Genomic DNA, 21214 nt, shown 5'->3' on the forward strand with positions numbered 1-21214 from the left:
CTGACGCAGCTACCCACCTGAACTAAAGTAATCCTAATGATTACAATATCAAATATCACTATAATAAGACCATCAATGGAAAATGTACAGTATGTTCTGATGCTATGCTATTCTATTAAAAAGAAGAGTTGTTTTGACAGCGGGCTTTTATTAGTTACAAAAGAGGATTAACCATTGGTGGATGTGGGTTATCTAATTTGTACCACCAACATCTGTGACAGGGAGAGGTTACAAGGTGTGACGTCTGCTGGTGACATGGAGGTGTAAAGCTATTTAGAGGATTTTGAGTGCAGCTATAATTAACAAAGACTAGATGTGTATCATCTGTCTGCATGCAATGCTGTTACATATCACAAGCCAAATTAATTCTTAAATCATCTACAATAAAAAGAATACTGAAGTCAAAGTTTCAGGCATGATCAAGTATTGAATTAATTGAAAAGTAATTGAATGTCTCTTCATTCACTGCATACAGTACCTTCATGCATTGTGTATTTACACTGCAGGTTGTAATGGACAAGATAAAGAAGATTTCTGTCAAAGAAAATTAATTTAACAAAGCACAAATTCTGCAAAAATAGGATCTGTAAATTGATTATTAGATTTTGATTTGCCATAATATAACTTTGATATTCACTTTTGATGTCTTTCAGAAATCTTCCTCCAGAACAATAGAGGATGACACTGAGCTGAAGAAGGAAAGACCCTTGAAGAGTGTGAGTTTCTTCGACTCTGTCAGTGTTACAACTGGAAGCAAACGCAAAATGGAATGTGAATCACCCTTTTCTGAATCCCAGTCAGAGAATCAGCATAACTGCATTCCCAGCAGTGGCCAAAATGGCATGAAAAACAGACATGAGTCACTAGATAGTGATGTTGCCAAGGAGATACGTTATCTTGATGAGGTGTTGGAAGCCAACTGCTGTGATTCAGTTACTGAGAGCACTTTGAATGGAACCTCTTCTCCTGAACCAAATGCAATCAACATTGAGGGCTCAGGACCATCTGTACATGTTTCTGGTGGGTCATCACCATTTACCAATGAAGTTATATTAGTAGAGAGGAGGCCAATGCCCCTTCTAGAAAACCAAGATTCCAGCCAGGTGAAGCCCAATGGTCACTCGGGAATAGATGAGCAGGATTACAAGAAATTGTCAGGTGAACCAGTTTTGACAACCATCAAGAAAGAGGCCCGGTTTGAGCTACGGGCTTTCCAAGAGGAGAAGAAGCCATCCAAACTCTTTGACAGCAGTTTAGAGAAGGAGTGCATCCGGGTAAAAAAAATCCGGCCCTCAGAGGAGATCGCAGAGCTAGAGAGGGAGAGGAGGGAGCTAATTAAGAGCCAGGCAGTAAAGAAAAACCCTGGAATTGCTGCCAAATGGTGGAATCCTCCTCAAGAGAAGACAGTAGAAGAACAGCTAGATGCTGATCAGTTAGAATCATATAAGAAGTATGAAGAACGTAAGCAAAAGAAGCCTGAAATATTACATGTGCCACAAACATCACCTAAGCAGACAGTTGCCTCTATTGTGCCACCAGAGCCTACCACAGTCAAGAAGGAAGACATTGTCACAAAACAGATTGACTTCTCAACAGCACGGAAGCAGTTTTTGTTGATGGAAAACTCCAAGCAGCCTGTTGCTCCAAAAAGAACCGTGGCTCCCAAACTTTATTCTGCCAAACCATTTTCCAGAGCACCAGAGGTTACCCATGTGGAGAAAGCAACCAGCTCCATAACAGTGGAAAGCCCTGTCAAAGGCCAAGTCAAACCTGTGCATGAGGAGGTCAGCGAAGTAACCACAGTCAAAGCAGAGAAGATATATTGCATTCCAGAAGACACAGATGTAAAAGAGTCATCTACACCCAGTGATGTGAAAGAAAGCAACAAGGATTGGATGGAAGATGGAGATTTTACATGTGCCCGAGCAGTAATGACTATATTGAAAGATGAAGATTCCGAAATATATACTTTACAACAGTCAGTGAATACATCCTACCATCCAGAGGAGATTGATTCAGGATTAGATGACCTCTCTCTCAGGTCACAGGACACTACTGTCTTGGAGACCCTGTCTAATGACTTTAGCATGGATAATGTGAGTGATAGTGGAGCTTCCAATGAGACCATGAATGCCTTTTTGGAAAACTCCCTAGGAGATTTCTCTTTCCCATCAACCCCACAAGTCACAACACCAGTTGATGGCAAAATGGAAGGGGGAGCCAAATCACCCAATGAACACAGTGTTTCTGTACTTCAGTCTTCCTATCAAGGAGCCATTCTGACAGAGGACCAGCTGGAATACCATGCAGGTATCTTGGTCCAAAATGCAATCCAGCAAGCTATTGCTCAACAGACAAATGAATTGGAAGCACAGCAGTTGACCCCAGCTCTCAGCACAGAAAAGCATGCGGAAGTCACTGAAAACCCATTTTCATCCTCTGAAGAGAAGTCTAATTTTGAGACACCCCAGGTCTCATCTCCATTGCAACAAAAGACAGACAATGAGCCATCTCAGTTGTCAACTGCAATGCAGGAAAACAGAGATGTTGAACCATGCCAGGTGTCACCTTTAATGCAGGAAAAGAGAGGCCAAGCTCCAAAGATTACAGTTGAGACAACAGTAGATGCTACAGAAACCATTACACCTCTGGTCATTGGCTCCAACCAGTCCCCTCCTAAAAACGACCGGCAAGAGTTTAGCTACTTCAGCAAATACTCTCAGGCAGCTGAGCTCAGAAGTACAGCCTCAGCAACGAGGGCACAAGAGACAGAGGTCAGCGCTGGGCCCTTCAAGTTGCGTTCCAAGAAGCAAAGAACTCTATCCATGATTGAGGAGGAGATCCGTGCTGCCCAAGAACGGGAAGAAGAGCTGAGAAGACAACGACAGAGCTTGAGCACCGCTCCAAGCCCCATTAAGAAAAGTGGTAGCTTGCCTGCAAGATTAACACTCACAGGAAAGACAGCACCAGGTAATATCCAGTATCTCTTTAAAAGCTGTTTTTTAACTTTGACTTTGCAACACAAATACAATGGCTTTCTACTTAGTGTACATTCTTTGTTTACCATAGATCCCTAGATTCCAAACTTTTCAGCTCATGGCAAACGTTTAACAACAAAATCTTTTTGCAGCACACAAAATTATTTTATAATAATCAGCACTCATAGTGCAATAAATAACATTTAATTCAAAAGTGACACAAAGAACCAAGAAATATTTCACATCACTTTTTGGACTTGAATTTGTTCACTATGAGCTTGTTACAATGATGTACAGCAGTACACAGCTGGTTCAAGAAGGGAAAGTATCTCCTGACCCTCATGATTTAAACGTGTTCTTTTCTTTTTCAATGGCACACCTGAGACCTTTCCACATAACACCAGTGTGCCATGGCACACAGCTTGAGAAGCATTGCCACAGAGAATAACATGCCTTGCCTGCTCTTTCTTGTAGCTCAATGTTTCATCAAAACCGACAACCATTTAATAATTTTATTCAATGAAAGTAACTGAAGTTTGGGAGGGATAACAATGACAAGTCAATCTCACACAGCTGTACCTAATCACCACCATTACAGAATAAACTACATACGGTACACGATACACTCAACTCAATTGCCTCCCTTTGCATTCCTCTTAAGCATCCCTCCTCCTCTTCATCTCCACCTTGCAGCTGTCCCTCGGTTCACTCCTTCTGACTGGGATTCAAGCCTCCTTATCCTATGGCCAGTGAGCTACCCATTTACCAAGGGAGTTAAGCTAAACTTATCCCAAGCATTCACAAAGCATTCAGTTCTTGGATGTTGTTGTTCCTAGTGAAACCATTATAAAACCAACAGTGATTCAAAACCTATCTATTTTTATCCTCAGCAGCAATGTTAACAACAGGACAACCTGCAGTAAACCACTTTTGGAAAAATGTAAACCAAACAATCTTTAGGAAAGAAGGAATCAAATGGTTAGAATGCAAACCTCACCTAGTTCTGTACAGGGAAAAAAACTGAGGAGGATGCATGGAAGACAGTTACTTTACTTATAGATTTAAACATTTCAACCCTTCATTCACACAATTTAATTTATTGATAACTATGACTAAATTCTTAATTTACAGTAATAATCTACGAAGGTTCATCTTTGAGTTTCCATAGATTTTTTTTCAAACCAATCACAAGTATTTTTTAATAAAAAAAGAATAGCATACAATCACTGGTTTATTATTCCAAGAAATACCAATATTTAGCTTCATATTGTCCATTATTCACTACTTAGTTAATTTTACATTCCAACAGATTAGATCTGTTGCCTTGGAATGAAGACATCTGTATCCGGCACTATGAATCACTGCTTTTTCTTTTCTTCTTCACCCAAAAAATGGCTTTGTGGCAGTTGCCAGCATATTTCAATTGCATGTTTAAGAATTTCTTCAAAATGAAAAATATTGCTTTTAAGGTCATTCATGGTAAGAGGGAGGATTAAATGATGATGCCATAAAACAATGTTAATTCAACAGTTTATACACTTTAGATGTTTTGCATTACATGGGCATAGATGTGATTTTTTTATGTTGTGCTGTTAAAGAATTTATGCATATGCTAATAGGAAATCCAGTGAAGACACACAAAAACTGTGATATTCTGCAAAATACTTCTCTTTTCCTCAGCTGGTAATGATAATTGAAGTACAGTACATTCTTGGTTCCAGGAATCAACCAAAGGTCTCTCTCCCTAGAGCGTCAGTATGACAACTGTCTAGACTGGATTGAGCAGGGCACGTCACAGGGGTTATCAAATAAGCATCATCTTGTCTGTGACTAGTTTGAAAAGCCTGGTTATTGCCTTGATCAATACAAACAGGCATTTAAAAATAAATTATCACATAATGCTAAAGCTTTATATTTGCAAAGCAAGTCCTAAATCCCCCTTTTGAGAGATTTGAGAGAAAATTAGAGAGCAAGAGCTTACCCTCCAAAACTCCAAGTAAATATTATATAATTATAATATTAATTATAATTAATATTTAAATAACACTCTGTGCACTGCATTCATCATTTTGCATCCCTTCCTCCATCATATTATTACTTCAGCTCATTGGCTCATTCCGATTAGTGAGGGGTTCTGATATCCCTGACCTCATTGCTCTGAGCCAGAAGATTGTAGGTGCACATCATAAGTGGATATGCAGTTTGTGTATCCCTTTGAAAAACTTTTGGCTTTGGATGTTACACAATAAAAAAGCCAATCCAAATGTGACATTTTTGTTCATCGCTCACATCAGCCTTTAAGTTACTGTGACCTCTGGTGGTAGTAGTAAGAAATACAATACATTCATGCGGGATTTTATTAAAACATTATGAATCAATTCTACCTCGTTTGGGTAAAAGAGAGCTGAGTCTTGATTTGCATAGTTTAACTGCTGGAAATTTGTTACAAGTTTGATTAGATTGCAATTTGTGCTGAATTATTATACAGTATTTGTGCTTTGATTGACAGTAAAGGAACAAAGCAAAACAATTTCAGTTTTCATAGGGATGTTTTCCTTTCACCTTTTATGTTTAATCCTTCCTTCCATCGTAAAACATCCAATGTTTTCAGAGCACCATACAGTATGTAAAAATTTAATATAAGGTTAACTGCTTTTATATGTTTGTTTAATTTGAATTACAACTAAAAATTCACATCTTTGCCACTGTGCATAATCTTGCAGGCTGATAATTTAAATTTTACCCTTAAATTTAACTGCATGTCCTAGAATGTAACACAAGTTACAAATTGGAGGAGGCAATTTGATCAATTTTTACTGTTAATTAATGTAAAGATCTAAACAAGTTCTTTCTTGAAAGAATCCAGAGTGTCAGCCTTAACAATGTGGCTGTGTGGCTTGCTCCTGGCGTCCACACCCATTTTTGTAAAAAATTCCATTTCCCAGTAGTTCTTACATGCATCCTGTCATTCTTGATTTAATGTTGATTCTGACGAATTCATCTGGTTAACTTTGACGATAACTGAATACTTGGAGGATTTTGAATACATGAATCAGGTCCCCTCACACTCTTCTGTTTAAAACTAAAATAGTCACCTAGAAGAAGAATTAAATTCTTCCATTTACAGGAATTTAATTGTATATACAATTCTTATGACTTCCGTACTCTGATTACTATTCATCTCTTAGGCCATCTAAGCCTTTCTGTTGATAAAGAAAACTGTTATAGTTCCTGTATGAGACCCATTGTAAATATAATTCCAATAACCTTAATAATGATAAAGATTATGTTGTACTCTGCCTGCCAGCAAAATGGCCTTTAATGTAAACATAGAACTTGTTTTTCCTTTTCAGGATTTCATTTCGGAAGATGAACAAAACATTTTAAATGTGTTTCAGAATTATTTTTCTTTTGATTCATTGTATTTGTAGGACCTTTAGTGTAGGCTGTGTTCGTAAAATTGAAATGAAACCTTAATTAGAACAATTTTATATAAATAATTGTTTTTCAGGTTTGCAAAAAATGTTATTTTCAACATTTAAGCTTTATGTGTTAAAACGTAATGAGAATAAAATTAAAGCACTCAGAATAAGTCACATTTTTGCTGGGTTTGAGAAGAGTTATCTATCATAGAAAGAGTATCTAACATTCCAAAAATTATACAAAATTGAAAAGCCTCAGATTGCCAGGTGTTTTCTTTAAAACAAAAGCAGAAATAAATGTAAAATATGATAATAAAAACATACATTATATATAAGCCTTAACTTGAAAATATTAAAAATATTTAAATTAAGACAAACCTGTGTGCTCTTAATAGAGCTTGACTTCCTATACATTAATCTCTGTCTCTCAGGCAGTCATAACAGAGTTTGTCTACTGTATTCAGATCATACCCTTAAATAAGGTCATAACTGACATGATGTGGCACAGAGTCTGTAAAGTAAAAATGAAGTTGAAAAACTAAGAGCTAAAAAGAGGCATAACAGAGAGTGAAGTTAAGAAGGTGTCAAAACAAATGCAATGGGAGACATTGACACGGATTGCAGACACTTGCATCCATTCTTCCAGCTGAGTGTCACTTGTGCTCACTGTAAAAAGGCAAACCTACTGTACAGTATGTATGCCAACGACGCCCAAAGTTCTGCGCTTAAGACTATGCTTAATCTTGCAGGTTGATAATTTATAACTAACAGTTTCTCTCGTTTGCAGGGAAGATTGAAAAAATTCGATCTGTCCCACCTACCTCCCCCTCGTCAGAAGGTCCTCTGCCGTCTCCTCTCTCAGACCAGGGCAGTGACGAATCAGGGGGTAGCCAGCGTCCAAAGAACTTCATGCAGACCCTGATGGAGGATTTCGAGACACATAAAGTGAAACGGCGAGAGAAGGTGGAGGATGCAAGTGTAAGTCTAGTTTTTTCTACCTTTCTCGTGTGACTTCCTCACTTTTCACTCTGGTTTCTCGTTTTGATCCACATCCATTGTTATCCACACAAACCTAGATCCAAGCAATTACAGGCAGGAAATGACAATGTATACATGTGTTTTCTGATGGGAGGCCTTGTCATTTGAGAGCATGGGACATGAATCTGAATCCATATCAACATCATTCTAATCAACTTGTGGGATAAGTGGCAATGTGTGTTCCTACACATTAACTCACAGTACTACTAATTCAATGTCACAGGTGTGGAAATTTTAGACTTTCCCTTTCCTTAATATGAACTACAATGGTACATTTCACACTTCTGGTCAGGTTGATATCCTGTATACATAATGTTTGGTATTATTTGAAGGTACAGTATATTTTGTCATGTGAAGTCCCTTTAAACTTGCTTTGGTCAAATCTGTTTCCCAGTTAAAAACACTAAAACTAATTACTCTGCTAATTAAAAAACAAGACAGGCTGCTTTTTCCTGAACATTTCAGTCAATTGATGTTTTGTTTCATCAATCCATTAAGGTCGGCTTTCAGGTGAAGCACAATTATATTTATACACATATCAGGAAACTGCTGAATTGAATGTGAGTTAAACAGGCTCTGAGATTAGTAATCGGCATCAATAGTAAATTGTCCCCGATGGCCTTGTGAGGCGAAAACCTCTACCCAGTTCTGCAGTTTCCCAATATATATGTGTATGCTGTATATGGTTGTTTAATTACTGTATTTTTGCCAGTTATTGAACAAGACTTCCAGCCAATATTCTTTTCAATTGATTGGACATGTATAGATTTTACAATGATTGTCTCTACAATGTTTTAAATAGTAATGACAAGAAACATCGTCTGTCACAGAAAACAATAAATGGTCTTTTTAAAGGGAGGTATGTCAGAAAACAAACACTGGAAATGTGATACATTATACGTTCAGGTTGTATGTAGAGGCAAAAATTAGTATGAGTTTTTTTTTACCAGCTTGTGCTTTACTTAATGAAATGCATTAATTAGTATCTAACTAAATATCAAACTATAAATCTGAAGTACATCCCACTTGCTAGAAGTAAATTATGAAAAATGAGAGATTTCGTTGTTTAATAATTTTCTATAATGAATATTTATACTATCACTTATAATCTCATCTAAATATACCTATTATTTTTCCAATGTTTGGGGATTTCTTCCCTAAATCATCAGCTTTTCAGTCAAGAGACAAGTCATTTCCAAGACTCCCATTTTATTCTGCTATTCAGTTTTCTAAAATAAATTATAGCATCTCATATATGATTCTTTATACTGTTTCTAATCCTGCAAAATTCCAAAGGAAGTCTATATAGTGCATACAGTATACATCTCCACATCAGAAAACATTGTGTTACAGCCTCTGTTGTGAAGGCTGCTATAGAAGACTTGGTTGGGACAAAGAACATATGATTATGGACTGCGGGTGGTAGGAATAAAGTCATTCTATGTCTGACAGTGGGAAGGTCTTAAATTCTCAATGTGTGGAAAGACACATTGCAAAGTAGATAACATATTTGTGTCCTGCACATACACTGGTTTTAAACCAATCAGTAAGTAGATGTTACTCAGTTACCACTGTGAAATCAGTCATCACTGTGTAATGATTTTTTTTCCATCACAGTCAGCACTCGTGTATATACAGTAGCATGATACAAATTCCATGTTACACGAATGTGATTCAAGTTCCCAGTCAAATATGAATTGAATATCAATTTGGAAGATTATGAAATGTCATACTGGTCTGTTCAACTTAAAGGTTTTCCATAAATGTTTTAGAATAACAAAAACATAAGAACAGTTGGTCACAAGAAAATCTTAATGTCTGTATAATCTATTTAATGTTTTAAAATTAGAACTAGAACCAAATTTGATTTTTTAATTTTTCTTACTTTTGTTTCTTTGTTTTTGTTCTTTTGTTTGGGCAGGAATTCATTGCAGACTTGAAAAATAATTAGTTTATATTTCTGTTCTATGCTTGAAAAATCTGAATTATAAGGTTATAGAAAAAATATACTGAGGTATTGTTATACTAAGGTGTTGTTTATGAATGTTTTTACACACCTTTATTAGATATAAAGAGTTAATGAAGTATTAATAAAGCAAACTAAAATGAAATATTTAGAGTATTTGTCAATACCACAAAGTATAATGCCTGCATGAAATATCCCTTTATTGCTAAACTTTAATATTGTGTGTGTATTCTTAATATTTAGAGCTATAATATTTTATAACTCCTGTATTAATTATGTATTAAATGAATTAACATGTATAAAGAGCAGCTTATTAAATAGTACATTTGTAGCTCACCAGTGAAACGTAGCATTGTTCAAGATGCTTTCTGGAATGTTCTTTAATATTCTTACATTAAGTATGAATTCCCACTTATAAATTCCTTAATAAATCTTTAGTAAATGTACTGAGACTTTTGGCAGTTAAACATATTTACAGTCACCAAGGTGTTCTGAACTTTGCTGTTTAAGGAATAATAGAACATGTGAATTCACAGTGAATGAAAACATTGAAGCTAAAGTAGTTATTTATCTTAAAATGTAAATTCTACACATGGAAAAGAAGACACCAAAAGAGAGGAAATGACTCATTGCTGCAGGGTGCTCATAAAGTGGAGGTTTTTAGTCTTTTAGCATATATATCAAGTGCTGACTGTTTTTGCATTATTGTCATCTTTTTAAATGAAAAACAATGTGCAGCAGTATCCCCTTTGTATGGATGTGTGGCTACCTTTGCTCAAAAAGTTTGTACCTCTGTTCCACATTTATATACAAAGATGTTTTCTGTCACTGTTGATTCCACAGGACTACCAATTAACCTTAATTTAACACTGAGAGCAAGTCATACTCAGGTAGAAAATATTGGAAGTTATAAACAATAATGTGGCAGGGACAATTGAAAGGTTTATTAAAAGGTTTATTTAGGTTTAAGTAAAGTCAAAATTATGATTTATTGCAGGTGTCCCTATTTTGAAACTGTTTCTATCAACTGCAAGATCTGTGACGTTTTTAAGCACCACGCGTCTAAAACCTTTTTTTAAGCCTCCATTGCTTCATTGCATATACTGTACAGCTTTGATCCTGAACATTTCATTTAATGACTTAAAACAAGTATAGTGATAATCTTGGGAAAAAAAGTAACTTACATTGACTACCTTGCATCTGGCTGGCTACAGTAAAGCCCCACATGTGCTGCAAAGGGGAGGCTGTATTTTCTAATGTTGTTCTTTACACCATTTCCAATGTTTCACATTGACTGACTAATGTTGATTCTTTCCTTTCCATCAGTACGCCCGTTTATTGCTCGCTAATGACGTTACTTCTGAGGTACCTGTTAAGTGCTTGCCTAAAGGCTCAATTCTGTTTATTTTCTGTTTTTGCATGTGTATGGTTTTGCATGCACCAACCCCCACTGTGCCACTGTCTTCATTGTTCCTAATGTACAATTAAACCAGACAAAAGAGTTTGTTTCAGTGTGACTTAATCACCTTTTAATATAGACTATTTGAATTCAGTACTCGGAAACTCTTCTTATTAAATGGCACTTGCTTCACATTAAAACCATTGCTGGTGTTTTGCAATGGACCAAATATTTTTCTTTCCTCCTCATGTTTGACCGTTTTAAATAAAAAAAAACAGCTTATCACTTTCGTACATTTTTGTTTTGAACATGGAATGTCTTCTGTTTAGAACTACTGTAAATGCAAAGCTTTAAGAAGCAGTGTTATCTTGTATGTTTCTTTATGGAAAATACTGTTCTAGGTCTAAGCTCATATAGAGAAGCCATTAACATTCAAATGAGCCTCCTTGTGTTAATTTTTAGTTATTATTAGTATTTTGAACAATAATACCTATAATAAGTATCAAAGGAATACAGTACCTTACAGAATTATTAAGACAGAATTATTGTTGCTTTGAAAGCTTTTCAAAGCAAGTCAGGGATAAACTCATTGAAAAACACAAACAGGAGATGGGGTACAAAAAATAGTGAAGTAAAATTTCCCCCTGATTGCAGTCTGTTCAATTAATTAAAGAATTAGAAGGCCCATCATACCACCTAGACATTTCCCAGATCCAAACGTCCCAGCACGAGTAGCTAGACAAGAAGGGAACTTTTGAGGGATTGCCACTATGAAGCCAGTGACAACTGACAACAAGAGCTACAGAGTTTTATGGCTGAGAGGGCAAAAATGTGCATCAGTCGACAATATCCACAACACTTTACAAAATTATATTTTATGGCAGAGTGGTAAACCTTTCTCTAATGCTACAGTAACTGCAGTTTACAACAAAGCATTTAAGCGATACTGCAAACATACAGTATGGCAAAAGATTTTGTATTCATATGAGACAAAAATTAAGCATTAGATAAGGCTCAATGCATCACCCAGTCAACATCCTCCCTACAATTAAACATGGTAGTGACAACATTATGTTAATGGAATTTTTCTAAAAGCAGTGACTGTAAAGCTCATTAGGATAAAAGAGGAAAAGTACAGAGTAAAGTACAGGGAGGTCCTACAGGAACATGTTTCAGTCTGCAAAAACCTTAAAATGGCAAAAATTCACCTCTCTACAGGACAATATCAACCCTCAAGGCAAAGCTACACTGAACTAAGAAATTGAATGTTTTTGAGTGGCCCAGTCAAATAACTGACTTGAATTCTTTTTAGAATTCATGGAAAGTCTTAAAGAATGCTGTCAATAAATTATCACAAAGCAACCTGAAAGAGCTGGAGGAAATCTGTCAAGAAAAATTGACAAATAGTTTACCAAGTCAGTATGAAAAGATGGTAGAGACTTGCCAAAAAAGAAGTGTATACAGTACCAATACCAATAATTGAGCTCACAGGTCTTAATACTTATGCAATCAACATGTTTCAGTTTTTTCTCTTTGGTGTTTGCTGGTATTTACAGTATTGTAACGTATCTTACCCTTAGAAGCCCTCAGTTTCAGCATTCAGGTTTTGAATGCAAACATTCAAAAATAATTTTAAAACAATGTGTATGCATCTTTTTGTACTGTCATTCTTCAAAATGGGACACCACAGGAAGGGTCTGAATACTTTTGTAAGGCACTACATTATTCAAAATGAAAGTCCTGCAATCCACTCTCTTTAGACATGACAACAAACAAAATACTATTTTTACACTATAACATTTGATCATGTTAATAGAAAACAGGACCATAATCTTTTTAAGATGTAAACAATTTTATTTGGATTAGCGAGCAAAGAACTTTGTACTCCCTTAATTGTATATACAAGACACAATGGCATTGTATGTGGTCCTGTTGGGATTATATAGACGTCTGTGGTTCATATCAAAAACAAAAAATACTTTTCCTAACATACAGTCTGGAGCTAGTCTTTATGTAACAATTACTATGCACCTGGTAAGTGCTGGCATGCCAGACTGTTTTCCTTTTTTATTATTAGGGTGTTAATTTATGGTCTTTTTATATAGCTGGCCATTAAAATTTCCATTGTTACACACCATTAGTTCTCCAAGTGTTTACTTCATGATTACAAAGTTGACTTAATGAAGCTGGCACATAACATGTTTTGAAAGAACAATTTTCAGAATTGTTCTGTATGTTGGAGTACAGTATGTGCAGTTGGTGCCTCTCAATAAGAAGCCAAATTCTCTTTTTAACTATGCAATTTTTTCTGCTTGTTTCTTCTTTTCTATGCTGTGTGTCAGTTAACCTTGTTTTGAGACAGCTTTTCCCTGCTTTTCTTTAAAATGTATTTTTCTGCTTAGGGATTCTTTTCTTCTAGTACTGTCAGAGGAGCAAACAGAATTTATCCATGCTGGCAAAATGACCTATTTTCTAACCATTAAGTTCTGGTCTGAATATCATTTTAGGAAGAACTGTTCAGTGTGAGACTAAACATTTTTAATTAGAGGTAACTGAATGTAGGCAAAAAAGCAAAAGTGTGGGATCAGCCAAACAAAGGGAAAGTAATTTTCTAACATAAAGTCAAATATATTGTAAAAAATAACACCATACTTAAGCATTATTTCATGTTACAGTTCCTTGTGTGAATTGGTTGCTGGAATTTTTGTGTTTCATGTTATCGTTACAGATTCCAGAGTAAACATAGAGCATTAGGCATACCCAAATTATATATAAATAATATATATATATAAAGTATAAAAATATATATTTGGGTTTTCAAGATCTCAGCACTCAAATCTGAAACATACTCAGCTTGGAATATGTACATTTTTTTTTAATAATAACCCATTTTCAATAATAATGGGACACTGTGATAGACCACTATCCAAACCAGGCATTTGTCCCTACTTGTATTTTATTATAGGGTCGAGGCCACCCCAAGCCTTCCTGGGAATAAGCAGTTTTCCGACAATGGACAGAAAAGTGGGACAGAATAAAAACAAGTGAAATTAGCTCAAGTGTTACAGTATCCAATTTTGCTGCATCTAATATCAAATGGATTTAGAGTTTAACTGTTAGGGCAAGTGGAAAGTTAAGATTTGGGAGCAAAGTCTGTGTAGTATTCATGATCACTGGAGACATTTCGGAGGACTGAGTACTCTGGTTTGCTTTCAACAGGTGCTGGAGGCAACAAGAGTGACTCGAAGGAAAAGTTCCATGGCACTACGGTGGGAAGCTGGGATATACGCTAACCAAGAAGAAGAAGAAGAAGAAGAATAAATTGATCCCCCCCCCCCCCCTCCACACTCACATGACAATCACAGAGAGATGCCCAGGATTGCAGTGGACAGCTTTGACTCCCACACGTTTATTGGTGGAAATGGCAGATCTACCATGCAAGACAACAGAGGCACCCTGAAGACAAAGGCCTTCTTCATCATTTCAAAGGTCCTCGGTTCAGGGGGATGAACTGAAAGACTATGCAAAGGGGGTGGAGGGGCGTCTTTTTCCTGCTTCAGGTTTTTCTTTTTTCCGTTTTAGTGTGCTGAAGCGCTGAGAATGTGCAAAAGTGAACTGCAAAGAAAAGTGAAGCTAGTTGCTCACTTTTAAAGGCAATTTCAAGATTGTGGATTGCTTTGAACATAAAAGCCTAACTAGTCAGCTGACTTTGAAACCATCCCATTGAAGAAGCCTGTAGTCCAGAGCATGTGACCTAGAGAAAGAGCTGTCTTGGGTCAGGTTGCCTTCTTTCATTTAAAAGACTTTATTCTGAGGTCGTATTGTCAGTTTCTGAAAAAATGAAGTTAAATGAAAAGGGCAAAGAAACCACTCACATACAATAAATGAGCAAAAGAAAATCACACACAAAAAGGACAAAACATTTTGTGGAATGATGCCATTTTACAGTAGATATGTATGCCAATTACTCAATAAATTAGAACATAAAGAAAAACAACATTTAATGTTAGTACCCAGTGGCAAAGTCTTGATAATCATACCTTCCTATCCAAATGTGGATGTCTCCAGAATGATATAGAAGTTCATGTAAAAATATACATTATTGACTGAAGACTTTTTTATTATTGGCACATTTTGGAACACATCAAATTGTGTAGACATTGTACTTTTTATACAGTACTTTTTCTAGAGAAAGTAATACAAAAACATTAATATTCATGTTTTTTTTAATAATGATACTTTAAAAATGACTGAAAAAATGCACATCGTCGTATTGATATTGAATTGTTGCCTTTAGTGGCTCAAAAAAAAAGTCCAACTGTAGTTGAGAACAGAGAGGAGGAGAAATCCTAATCTGCCTGCCAGGTTGTGAAGGACAGTTAGTAAAAGAAATGTCATGATACCGAATCATACAATAGGCATTGGAGAATCTGATAACTGATTCCCACTGTGCCATTGGGATTAGTGGACCCCTAAAGATGACCAGACTGAACAGTTATACATTGTGATTTAGATTATACTGCTCCCATACTAAAGTCTCATAAAGTGTTTTTAATGACAAAATAATACCTTATGAATTATGAATCCTTATAATTAGAAATATTTTTTTTTACATTTGTCTTACATGTTTTTGTGTTTGGGCTCCTAAAGCACTGGAAAGAGCTGTTTTAGTTTCAGCTGTCACCTTTCCATAGCAGTACTGATAGCCAGACATGTTGTTATTAAGATGAAGGATTGTTTTAACAATCTTAAGTTGGATCTTGATTTCTTTGCCTTCTTTCATGGGTCATTATTTATGTGCATTTATTTTTGTTTATGGGTTATGTCGAAAGACAAACACAAACAAAGTGTGTCCAAGTGATATTATTCAGAGTTCTGCAATCTTAATCTTAAAATGGGCTTTTAAAATTACACATGAAGCAGTCCATTTGTAGACACAGGTTGCAGGATTATCATAGTTCTCTTCATTATGGTCTATTTTTCTATAATATGCACAACTTATTATATTGGTGTTACTTAACTTTGTTTTTTGTGAGTTTATATTCAGGTGTTCCACTCCCTGGTGAAAACAGTCAAATGCTCAAAAAGTAACTTCATCCAACAGTTCTAATGGTTCTGGAAGAAAAGCGTTAAGTGGCTTCTTTATGATTGACTTATACAGGTTGTTCATTTGAATGGTTTTTTTCCTGCCACATCTAGGTAATGTGCAATGCATAGATTGTCAGAACACTAAAAGCAGGCTTGTTAATAGTTAGAAATAGTTAGAAAATTAAGAATGACAGGTGTAATTAACATATAAGTAGGACGCCTATCTATGGGAAAAATCTTGGTTTTTTTTAGGAAGCTTCACTCTGGCTGTCTGATACATATATACTGTATATATCCACCTGCAGGGCAGCACAGGAAACAGACTGTGCCAAGCAGAACAGTTCTCGGAAGAGGATGTTCATTTAGCAGGATGCATAGCTATTTCATGTTATGGGGTTTGGGTGGGTTACTCTGAACAGACCACCTTGCTATCACTAGAACATACTAATAATCTGCAGAAAGAGAAACAGCTCAGTGCAGAGTGCTCTAATCTAGCAGAATTTATCACATTGGTAGATTTGATTATACACATGAGAATAAGAAAAAAACGTTTTTCAGGGATGACAAAAGCCAGTAAAATGGCCTAAGACTTTTCAATTGTTTTTATTCAGTATCTAAAAATATTACAGCTCAGACATCTGAACTTTGAGCAGGATACTTGTCATACTTATAACAATACATCTGAGCACTTGTGCAAAAACATTACTTGCCAATTTATAATGAGTTAACAGTTTTGTGCTACGCAATAAACCTGGACTATTATTAATAAATCACATTTTATTCATAAATTATACTCCTAAACAAAAAACAATCAAACTACTTAAAGAATGAAGACTACCCAAATGTTTAGGAATTATTTTGGATAATTATAGCAGGTTTCTCTAAAGTTGTTGTCATATAGCCACATTACCAAATTAAACTCAAATTAAATACATACAGTATTTTAATGTTGGGCTTGTAGTTTCTAAACTGGTGTTATTATGCTGTTTCTTGTAGAAAATTCAGAATCCTTATGTAGATTATTGCAACCAGCATATTACACTTACTTAAAAAACATACAATATGGAAAGTAGTAGGTGAAAATATATCTGAAAGTATTAAATTCAATATTACCTCACTTTGTAAAATGAGAGTTTTGTGGCCTTTAACAAACATCTTCTGATATTCTTTTAAATCTATAAAAGTCTCTTTCAGCTCTCCCATATTCCCACTCTTTAAAACTCCAGCATTACAGTTTTGTGTTTACAATGCAATGTACTGTATTTAACTTTTAAGGAAGACTTTGTCTTGTGGATAGGGCTTAGTTTCTCATTTTATGATTGTAAACTACAGCATGTACAGTAGGTTCCCCTCCATAAAATATTTTTCTCACTGACAGGGACACTTTGTATAAACATTATTGAGGCAATAAATTATGATTTTGTGCATGTTTGTTGAGTACCTGAAATATCAGTTCAGGATTACTCAATCTTTTTACTAATATTTGCTGGAAAATGTTATATCAAATTATTAGATATGAAGTGAAAAATAGATTTGGTAATTGTTGAACTCAATTGATAGGTCCTGTTGAACTCAGGACTTATTCATCTTCAAGGAAGCCTCAGAATAAAGAAACCCTTGGCCAACATCTGAGGAGTGAGATTATATCAAACTAGGAAGGGTGTCACCTTTCCAAAACCTGCTTTGGATACTATAAAAAGAATGGAATACAACTTAAAGAAAATGGATTACAGTTTCGCACAGACTTGTTTTGGGGTTTTCTGTTGTCAGAATGGAAAGTCTGAATTGGGAGTTCTTCCGATCCACCGGATTCAAATGAAAAGAAACAAACTGATTGATTGGATGACCCACAAGGAGCCCCTGAAATTGCTATCTCCAATAGCATTTAGAGGAAAATTATGTTTTTTATTCTTTCTGTTTTTACAGTATGTGCATTTGTGAGCAGCATTCCAAAGGACACTGCTCGTTTAAGTAACACAAAGGCAACTTTGATGTTACTGTATTTTCTGGATTAGTCGGGTAAATGCATTTTTATGACTTTTAAATTTGTTTTTTCAATTTGCAGCAAAACCCATAATTTCGAAGTGCACTAAAACACCATACATGATTCCAATTACCAAAACAACAACACGAATTAATGGCAAAATCATGTTTTTTAAAGTAAACTGTAAACACTAATTTCTAGATGAGAAATGGTAATGAATTGGCTTACATGTTTTTTTGGGGGAGGATTCTTCATGTTTCAGAAATTGCATTTACTGTATGTGGCAAATGATCATTAGATAAAGAGTTACTGAGATTCAACATCATAATCCAGGGGTTTTCAACTATTTCTTTTCAAATATTTATTTTCAACTATTCCCAGTTGAAAAACCTTTTAAAACAAAACCCACTAAATAAGGACCTTTACACAGAAAACTGAAGCCTATAGGTTTGATTAATATTGCTTATACTAAATACAGATAGACAGTGCCAGATTTCCCATTAGGCGCTGAAGGCACAGTGCCTACAGCCTACGAAATTTTTAGGGCCTACGAATCTAGAAGTATCGAAGTGATGGTCACTCAACTCGCTCCATCAATCGTATGGTTTAGCATTAGAATAGTTAAAAGTGCATCATGTCAATCAACGTAATTCAACTGGTGTTTACCCCTCTTTTTGCACATTTCAGAGTGAAAGTGCCTAGGGCCTACGAACACCAAAATCCGGCCCTGAATACAGAAATTAAAAACCTGTACTACAGGCCATTTGAGCATCTTTCAGCATTGTCAGAACAGATCTGCTGTAAGAACGTGTTGATTTTCTGTACAGTAAGGAATGAACACGAAAGTGAAAGATTTACTTTCTTAAGTCCCTCTGGTCTGTCTCTGATTAACCCTATGGGTCCCAGTGCCGCTGCTTGAGAAACCATTTACTTCAATGTTATGTGTTTAAATCATAAGTGGGTCCAGCAGTGCTGCTGAAATGACCATAGCCATTATGCTTAAAATGTATTCTAAATCAAAAGTTTGTTACCAGGGAGGTTATAATATTTCTTGTATTTATTGTAGGCTGTTGCAGAGTGATAAATGGAAAGTTGTGTAGTGATGGAATGAGATTTGATTTTGAAGGATTTTTTTAGATATAAAGCTTGATCTTGGTTGTTGTAAGGTAAAGAGGTTCGGAAAGTAAAGTGAAACACTTTAAAAAGGACGTATTTCATAATAATGTTTTGGAGCAAGGTGATTTTTTCTCATGGCAAGGATTAGAATTTTTTTTTAAATATATGCACATTTGAGTTGATCAAGTATTATTTTGTCATAGAAGCTTTTTTATATGTTAGGACACAATGCATAGAAACCAAATATAATGTGATATTTCTATTAGTGATACAATAACATTACAATGGCCTTCATACTCTTATTAAATTATTGTTGTGTAAAAAGATTAATTTACTGTAAATGGCACAAATATAAAGATATTGCCTGATTGTGTGGTCACTATATATCGTACAGTATGTTTTTAAAATGCAGAAGAATGGTTTTTAGTAGTTGGGTGTGGATTTTGAACGTATTTTTAATTATAGTAAGGGAAGCTTTGTAGTTCAAAAACAAAATACAGTGTAAAAATGGCACTGGGATCTTTTTTAAAAGTGGGGTACAGTTTGGTTCATATGGAAAATAAGATAAATTCAAGTCTAGTTTGTGAAAGCAGTTGTATGTGTTAAACTATTGCAATGGATTTTTTAGTTGTATTTTGTCTGCATTTTCAAAGGGGTTTATGAAGTTGTTTTTTAAAGGAAATGTGCTAACTTTGCAGTATAATATACATTTATAGAGATAATTGGAAATCTGTATGGTTTACAGCAGTATTAAGTTAGAACTGTTGAATGAATGATTTAAGCAGTGTAGATATTGTTTGAGATAAGCAGCAGCATTTTATATTTCCAATGAAGTGATTATATACAGAAGAACTATAGATTTAGTGTGGTCTGTCCAAGAAACCCAGCTCATTCACAGTGCTTAACATTTCAAGAGCTTGTTGCTTAATCCATTAAGAATATTCTCAGTCATCATTGTTTAAATACCTGTCCTTCTGTCCTGTTATTGTATAATTATAATAATAAGAATAAGAATAATTAAACTGTGTGAAACAATGTATGAACAAAAAAAAGACACTTTTCAGGTGTGTCTGATCAGAATGAAAAGCTCATGAAAGGACTGCAAACATTTTTTTTAGATTAATTTCCAGTGTCTTCCTTTTTGAAAGATTGAATATTTGGAAATAAGAACAGGACTAAAAACATGAACTAATGACTTTGACCGACCGGTACTGTACTTGGTTTGGGTGTACGGTGACACTGATATTGCAATTGACTTGCAGTTGCAGAACTTCAGTATATTACAAATATTAATGTCATTATTCTGCTACTTCCCCACTAGAGACAGCAATTCGCTGCAGCCACAAATTGCAGATATACAGTACCTTTGCACCACATCCGCAGTAATCCAGAAATCACAGGCTACTTTGTCGGTAAATGTAGAGAAAAGCTTCCCCTTAAACAAGACATCAGTGACCATGGATTTGTTTCTAGAAATTGATATCATTTGAAGCTGAATGCTCTGTGCCATTCAGTTTTGTAAAAAAAAAACCCATAGTGCTTTCTTGTGTGAATGGCCCTTGCACTAGTTTTGCTAACGCTGAGCTGTGCAGATACTTACCTTTTCAGTACCTCATGTGCATGCTGTAGTGAAAAAACTAGAATATATAAAATGTATACAGTATAAGAGCTACAGAGGGAATTGAAAATAGGAAGATTGTTGCTCACGCAACTTTGTCTCCCATGGAGTAAAAAAACTGTATTCTTTGTTGACTGAATTTTGTGTATGTATTGTTATAAAAAAATAACAAAAAAACACTATTTGGTGAGTTGTTAAGCTTTTTATTTTCATAATAATAATTATAATAATCATAAGCATAACTGTAACTCAGAAGGCACAAGCATTTAAAGTGCCACCATCCCCTGGGTGAGATGTACAGGAGATGCTGTCATGCCACAACAGTAGAAATCATTGGGAGGTAACCAAATGAATTAAACTGAATGCTCTTAGCACTGTGGGGTGGCCGTGAAAAGCAATCAAATTAACGTTAAGCATCCTTAACCACTTATTGTATGTTAATATTCTGCTTCTTTTGTTTTTATAGGAAATGTAAGGCTCGCAATTACACAAGTATATTATTATTTTCTCATTAAAATTGAATTGTGTGTTATTGTTTTTTTGTGTGTATATTCTATGTTGCCTATACTGTATCTATGTCTTGTTTTGGATCTCTCAAGCTCCTA

General features: G+C 35.3%; 1 protein-coding gene across 3 annotated transcripts in view; it reads left to right on the top strand.

The window, feature by feature from the left end:
• Positions 1 to 21141, top strand: part of palm2akap2 (PALM2 and AKAP2 fusion) — a 161225-nt gene extending 140084 nt beyond the window's left edge. For 2 of the 3 annotated variants that reach the window (XM_069187343.1, XM_069187344.1), the window contains 3 exons: positions 654 to 2970; positions 7188 to 7378; positions 10731 to 11056. In XM_069187343.1, coding sequence (XP_069043444.1) covers positions 654 to 2970; positions 7188 to 7378; positions 10731 to 10892 — 2670 coding nt within the window. In that variant the 3' untranslated portion in view covers positions 10893 to 11056. Of the gene's footprint in view, positions 1 to 653; positions 2971 to 7187; positions 7379 to 10730; positions 11057 to 14022 lie in introns of those variants that run through there. The other variant, XM_015362791.2, reaches the window with a different exon arrangement.
• Positions 21142 to 21214: the final 73 nt, after the last annotated feature.

This window comes from Lepisosteus oculatus, chromosome 3 (genome assembly GCF_040954835.1).
Source record: "Lepisosteus oculatus isolate fLepOcu1 chromosome 3, fLepOcu1.hap2, whole genome shotgun sequence".
In the NCBI taxonomy this organism is placed as follows: Eukaryota; Metazoa; Chordata; class Actinopteri; order Semionotiformes; family Lepisosteidae; genus Lepisosteus; species Lepisosteus oculatus.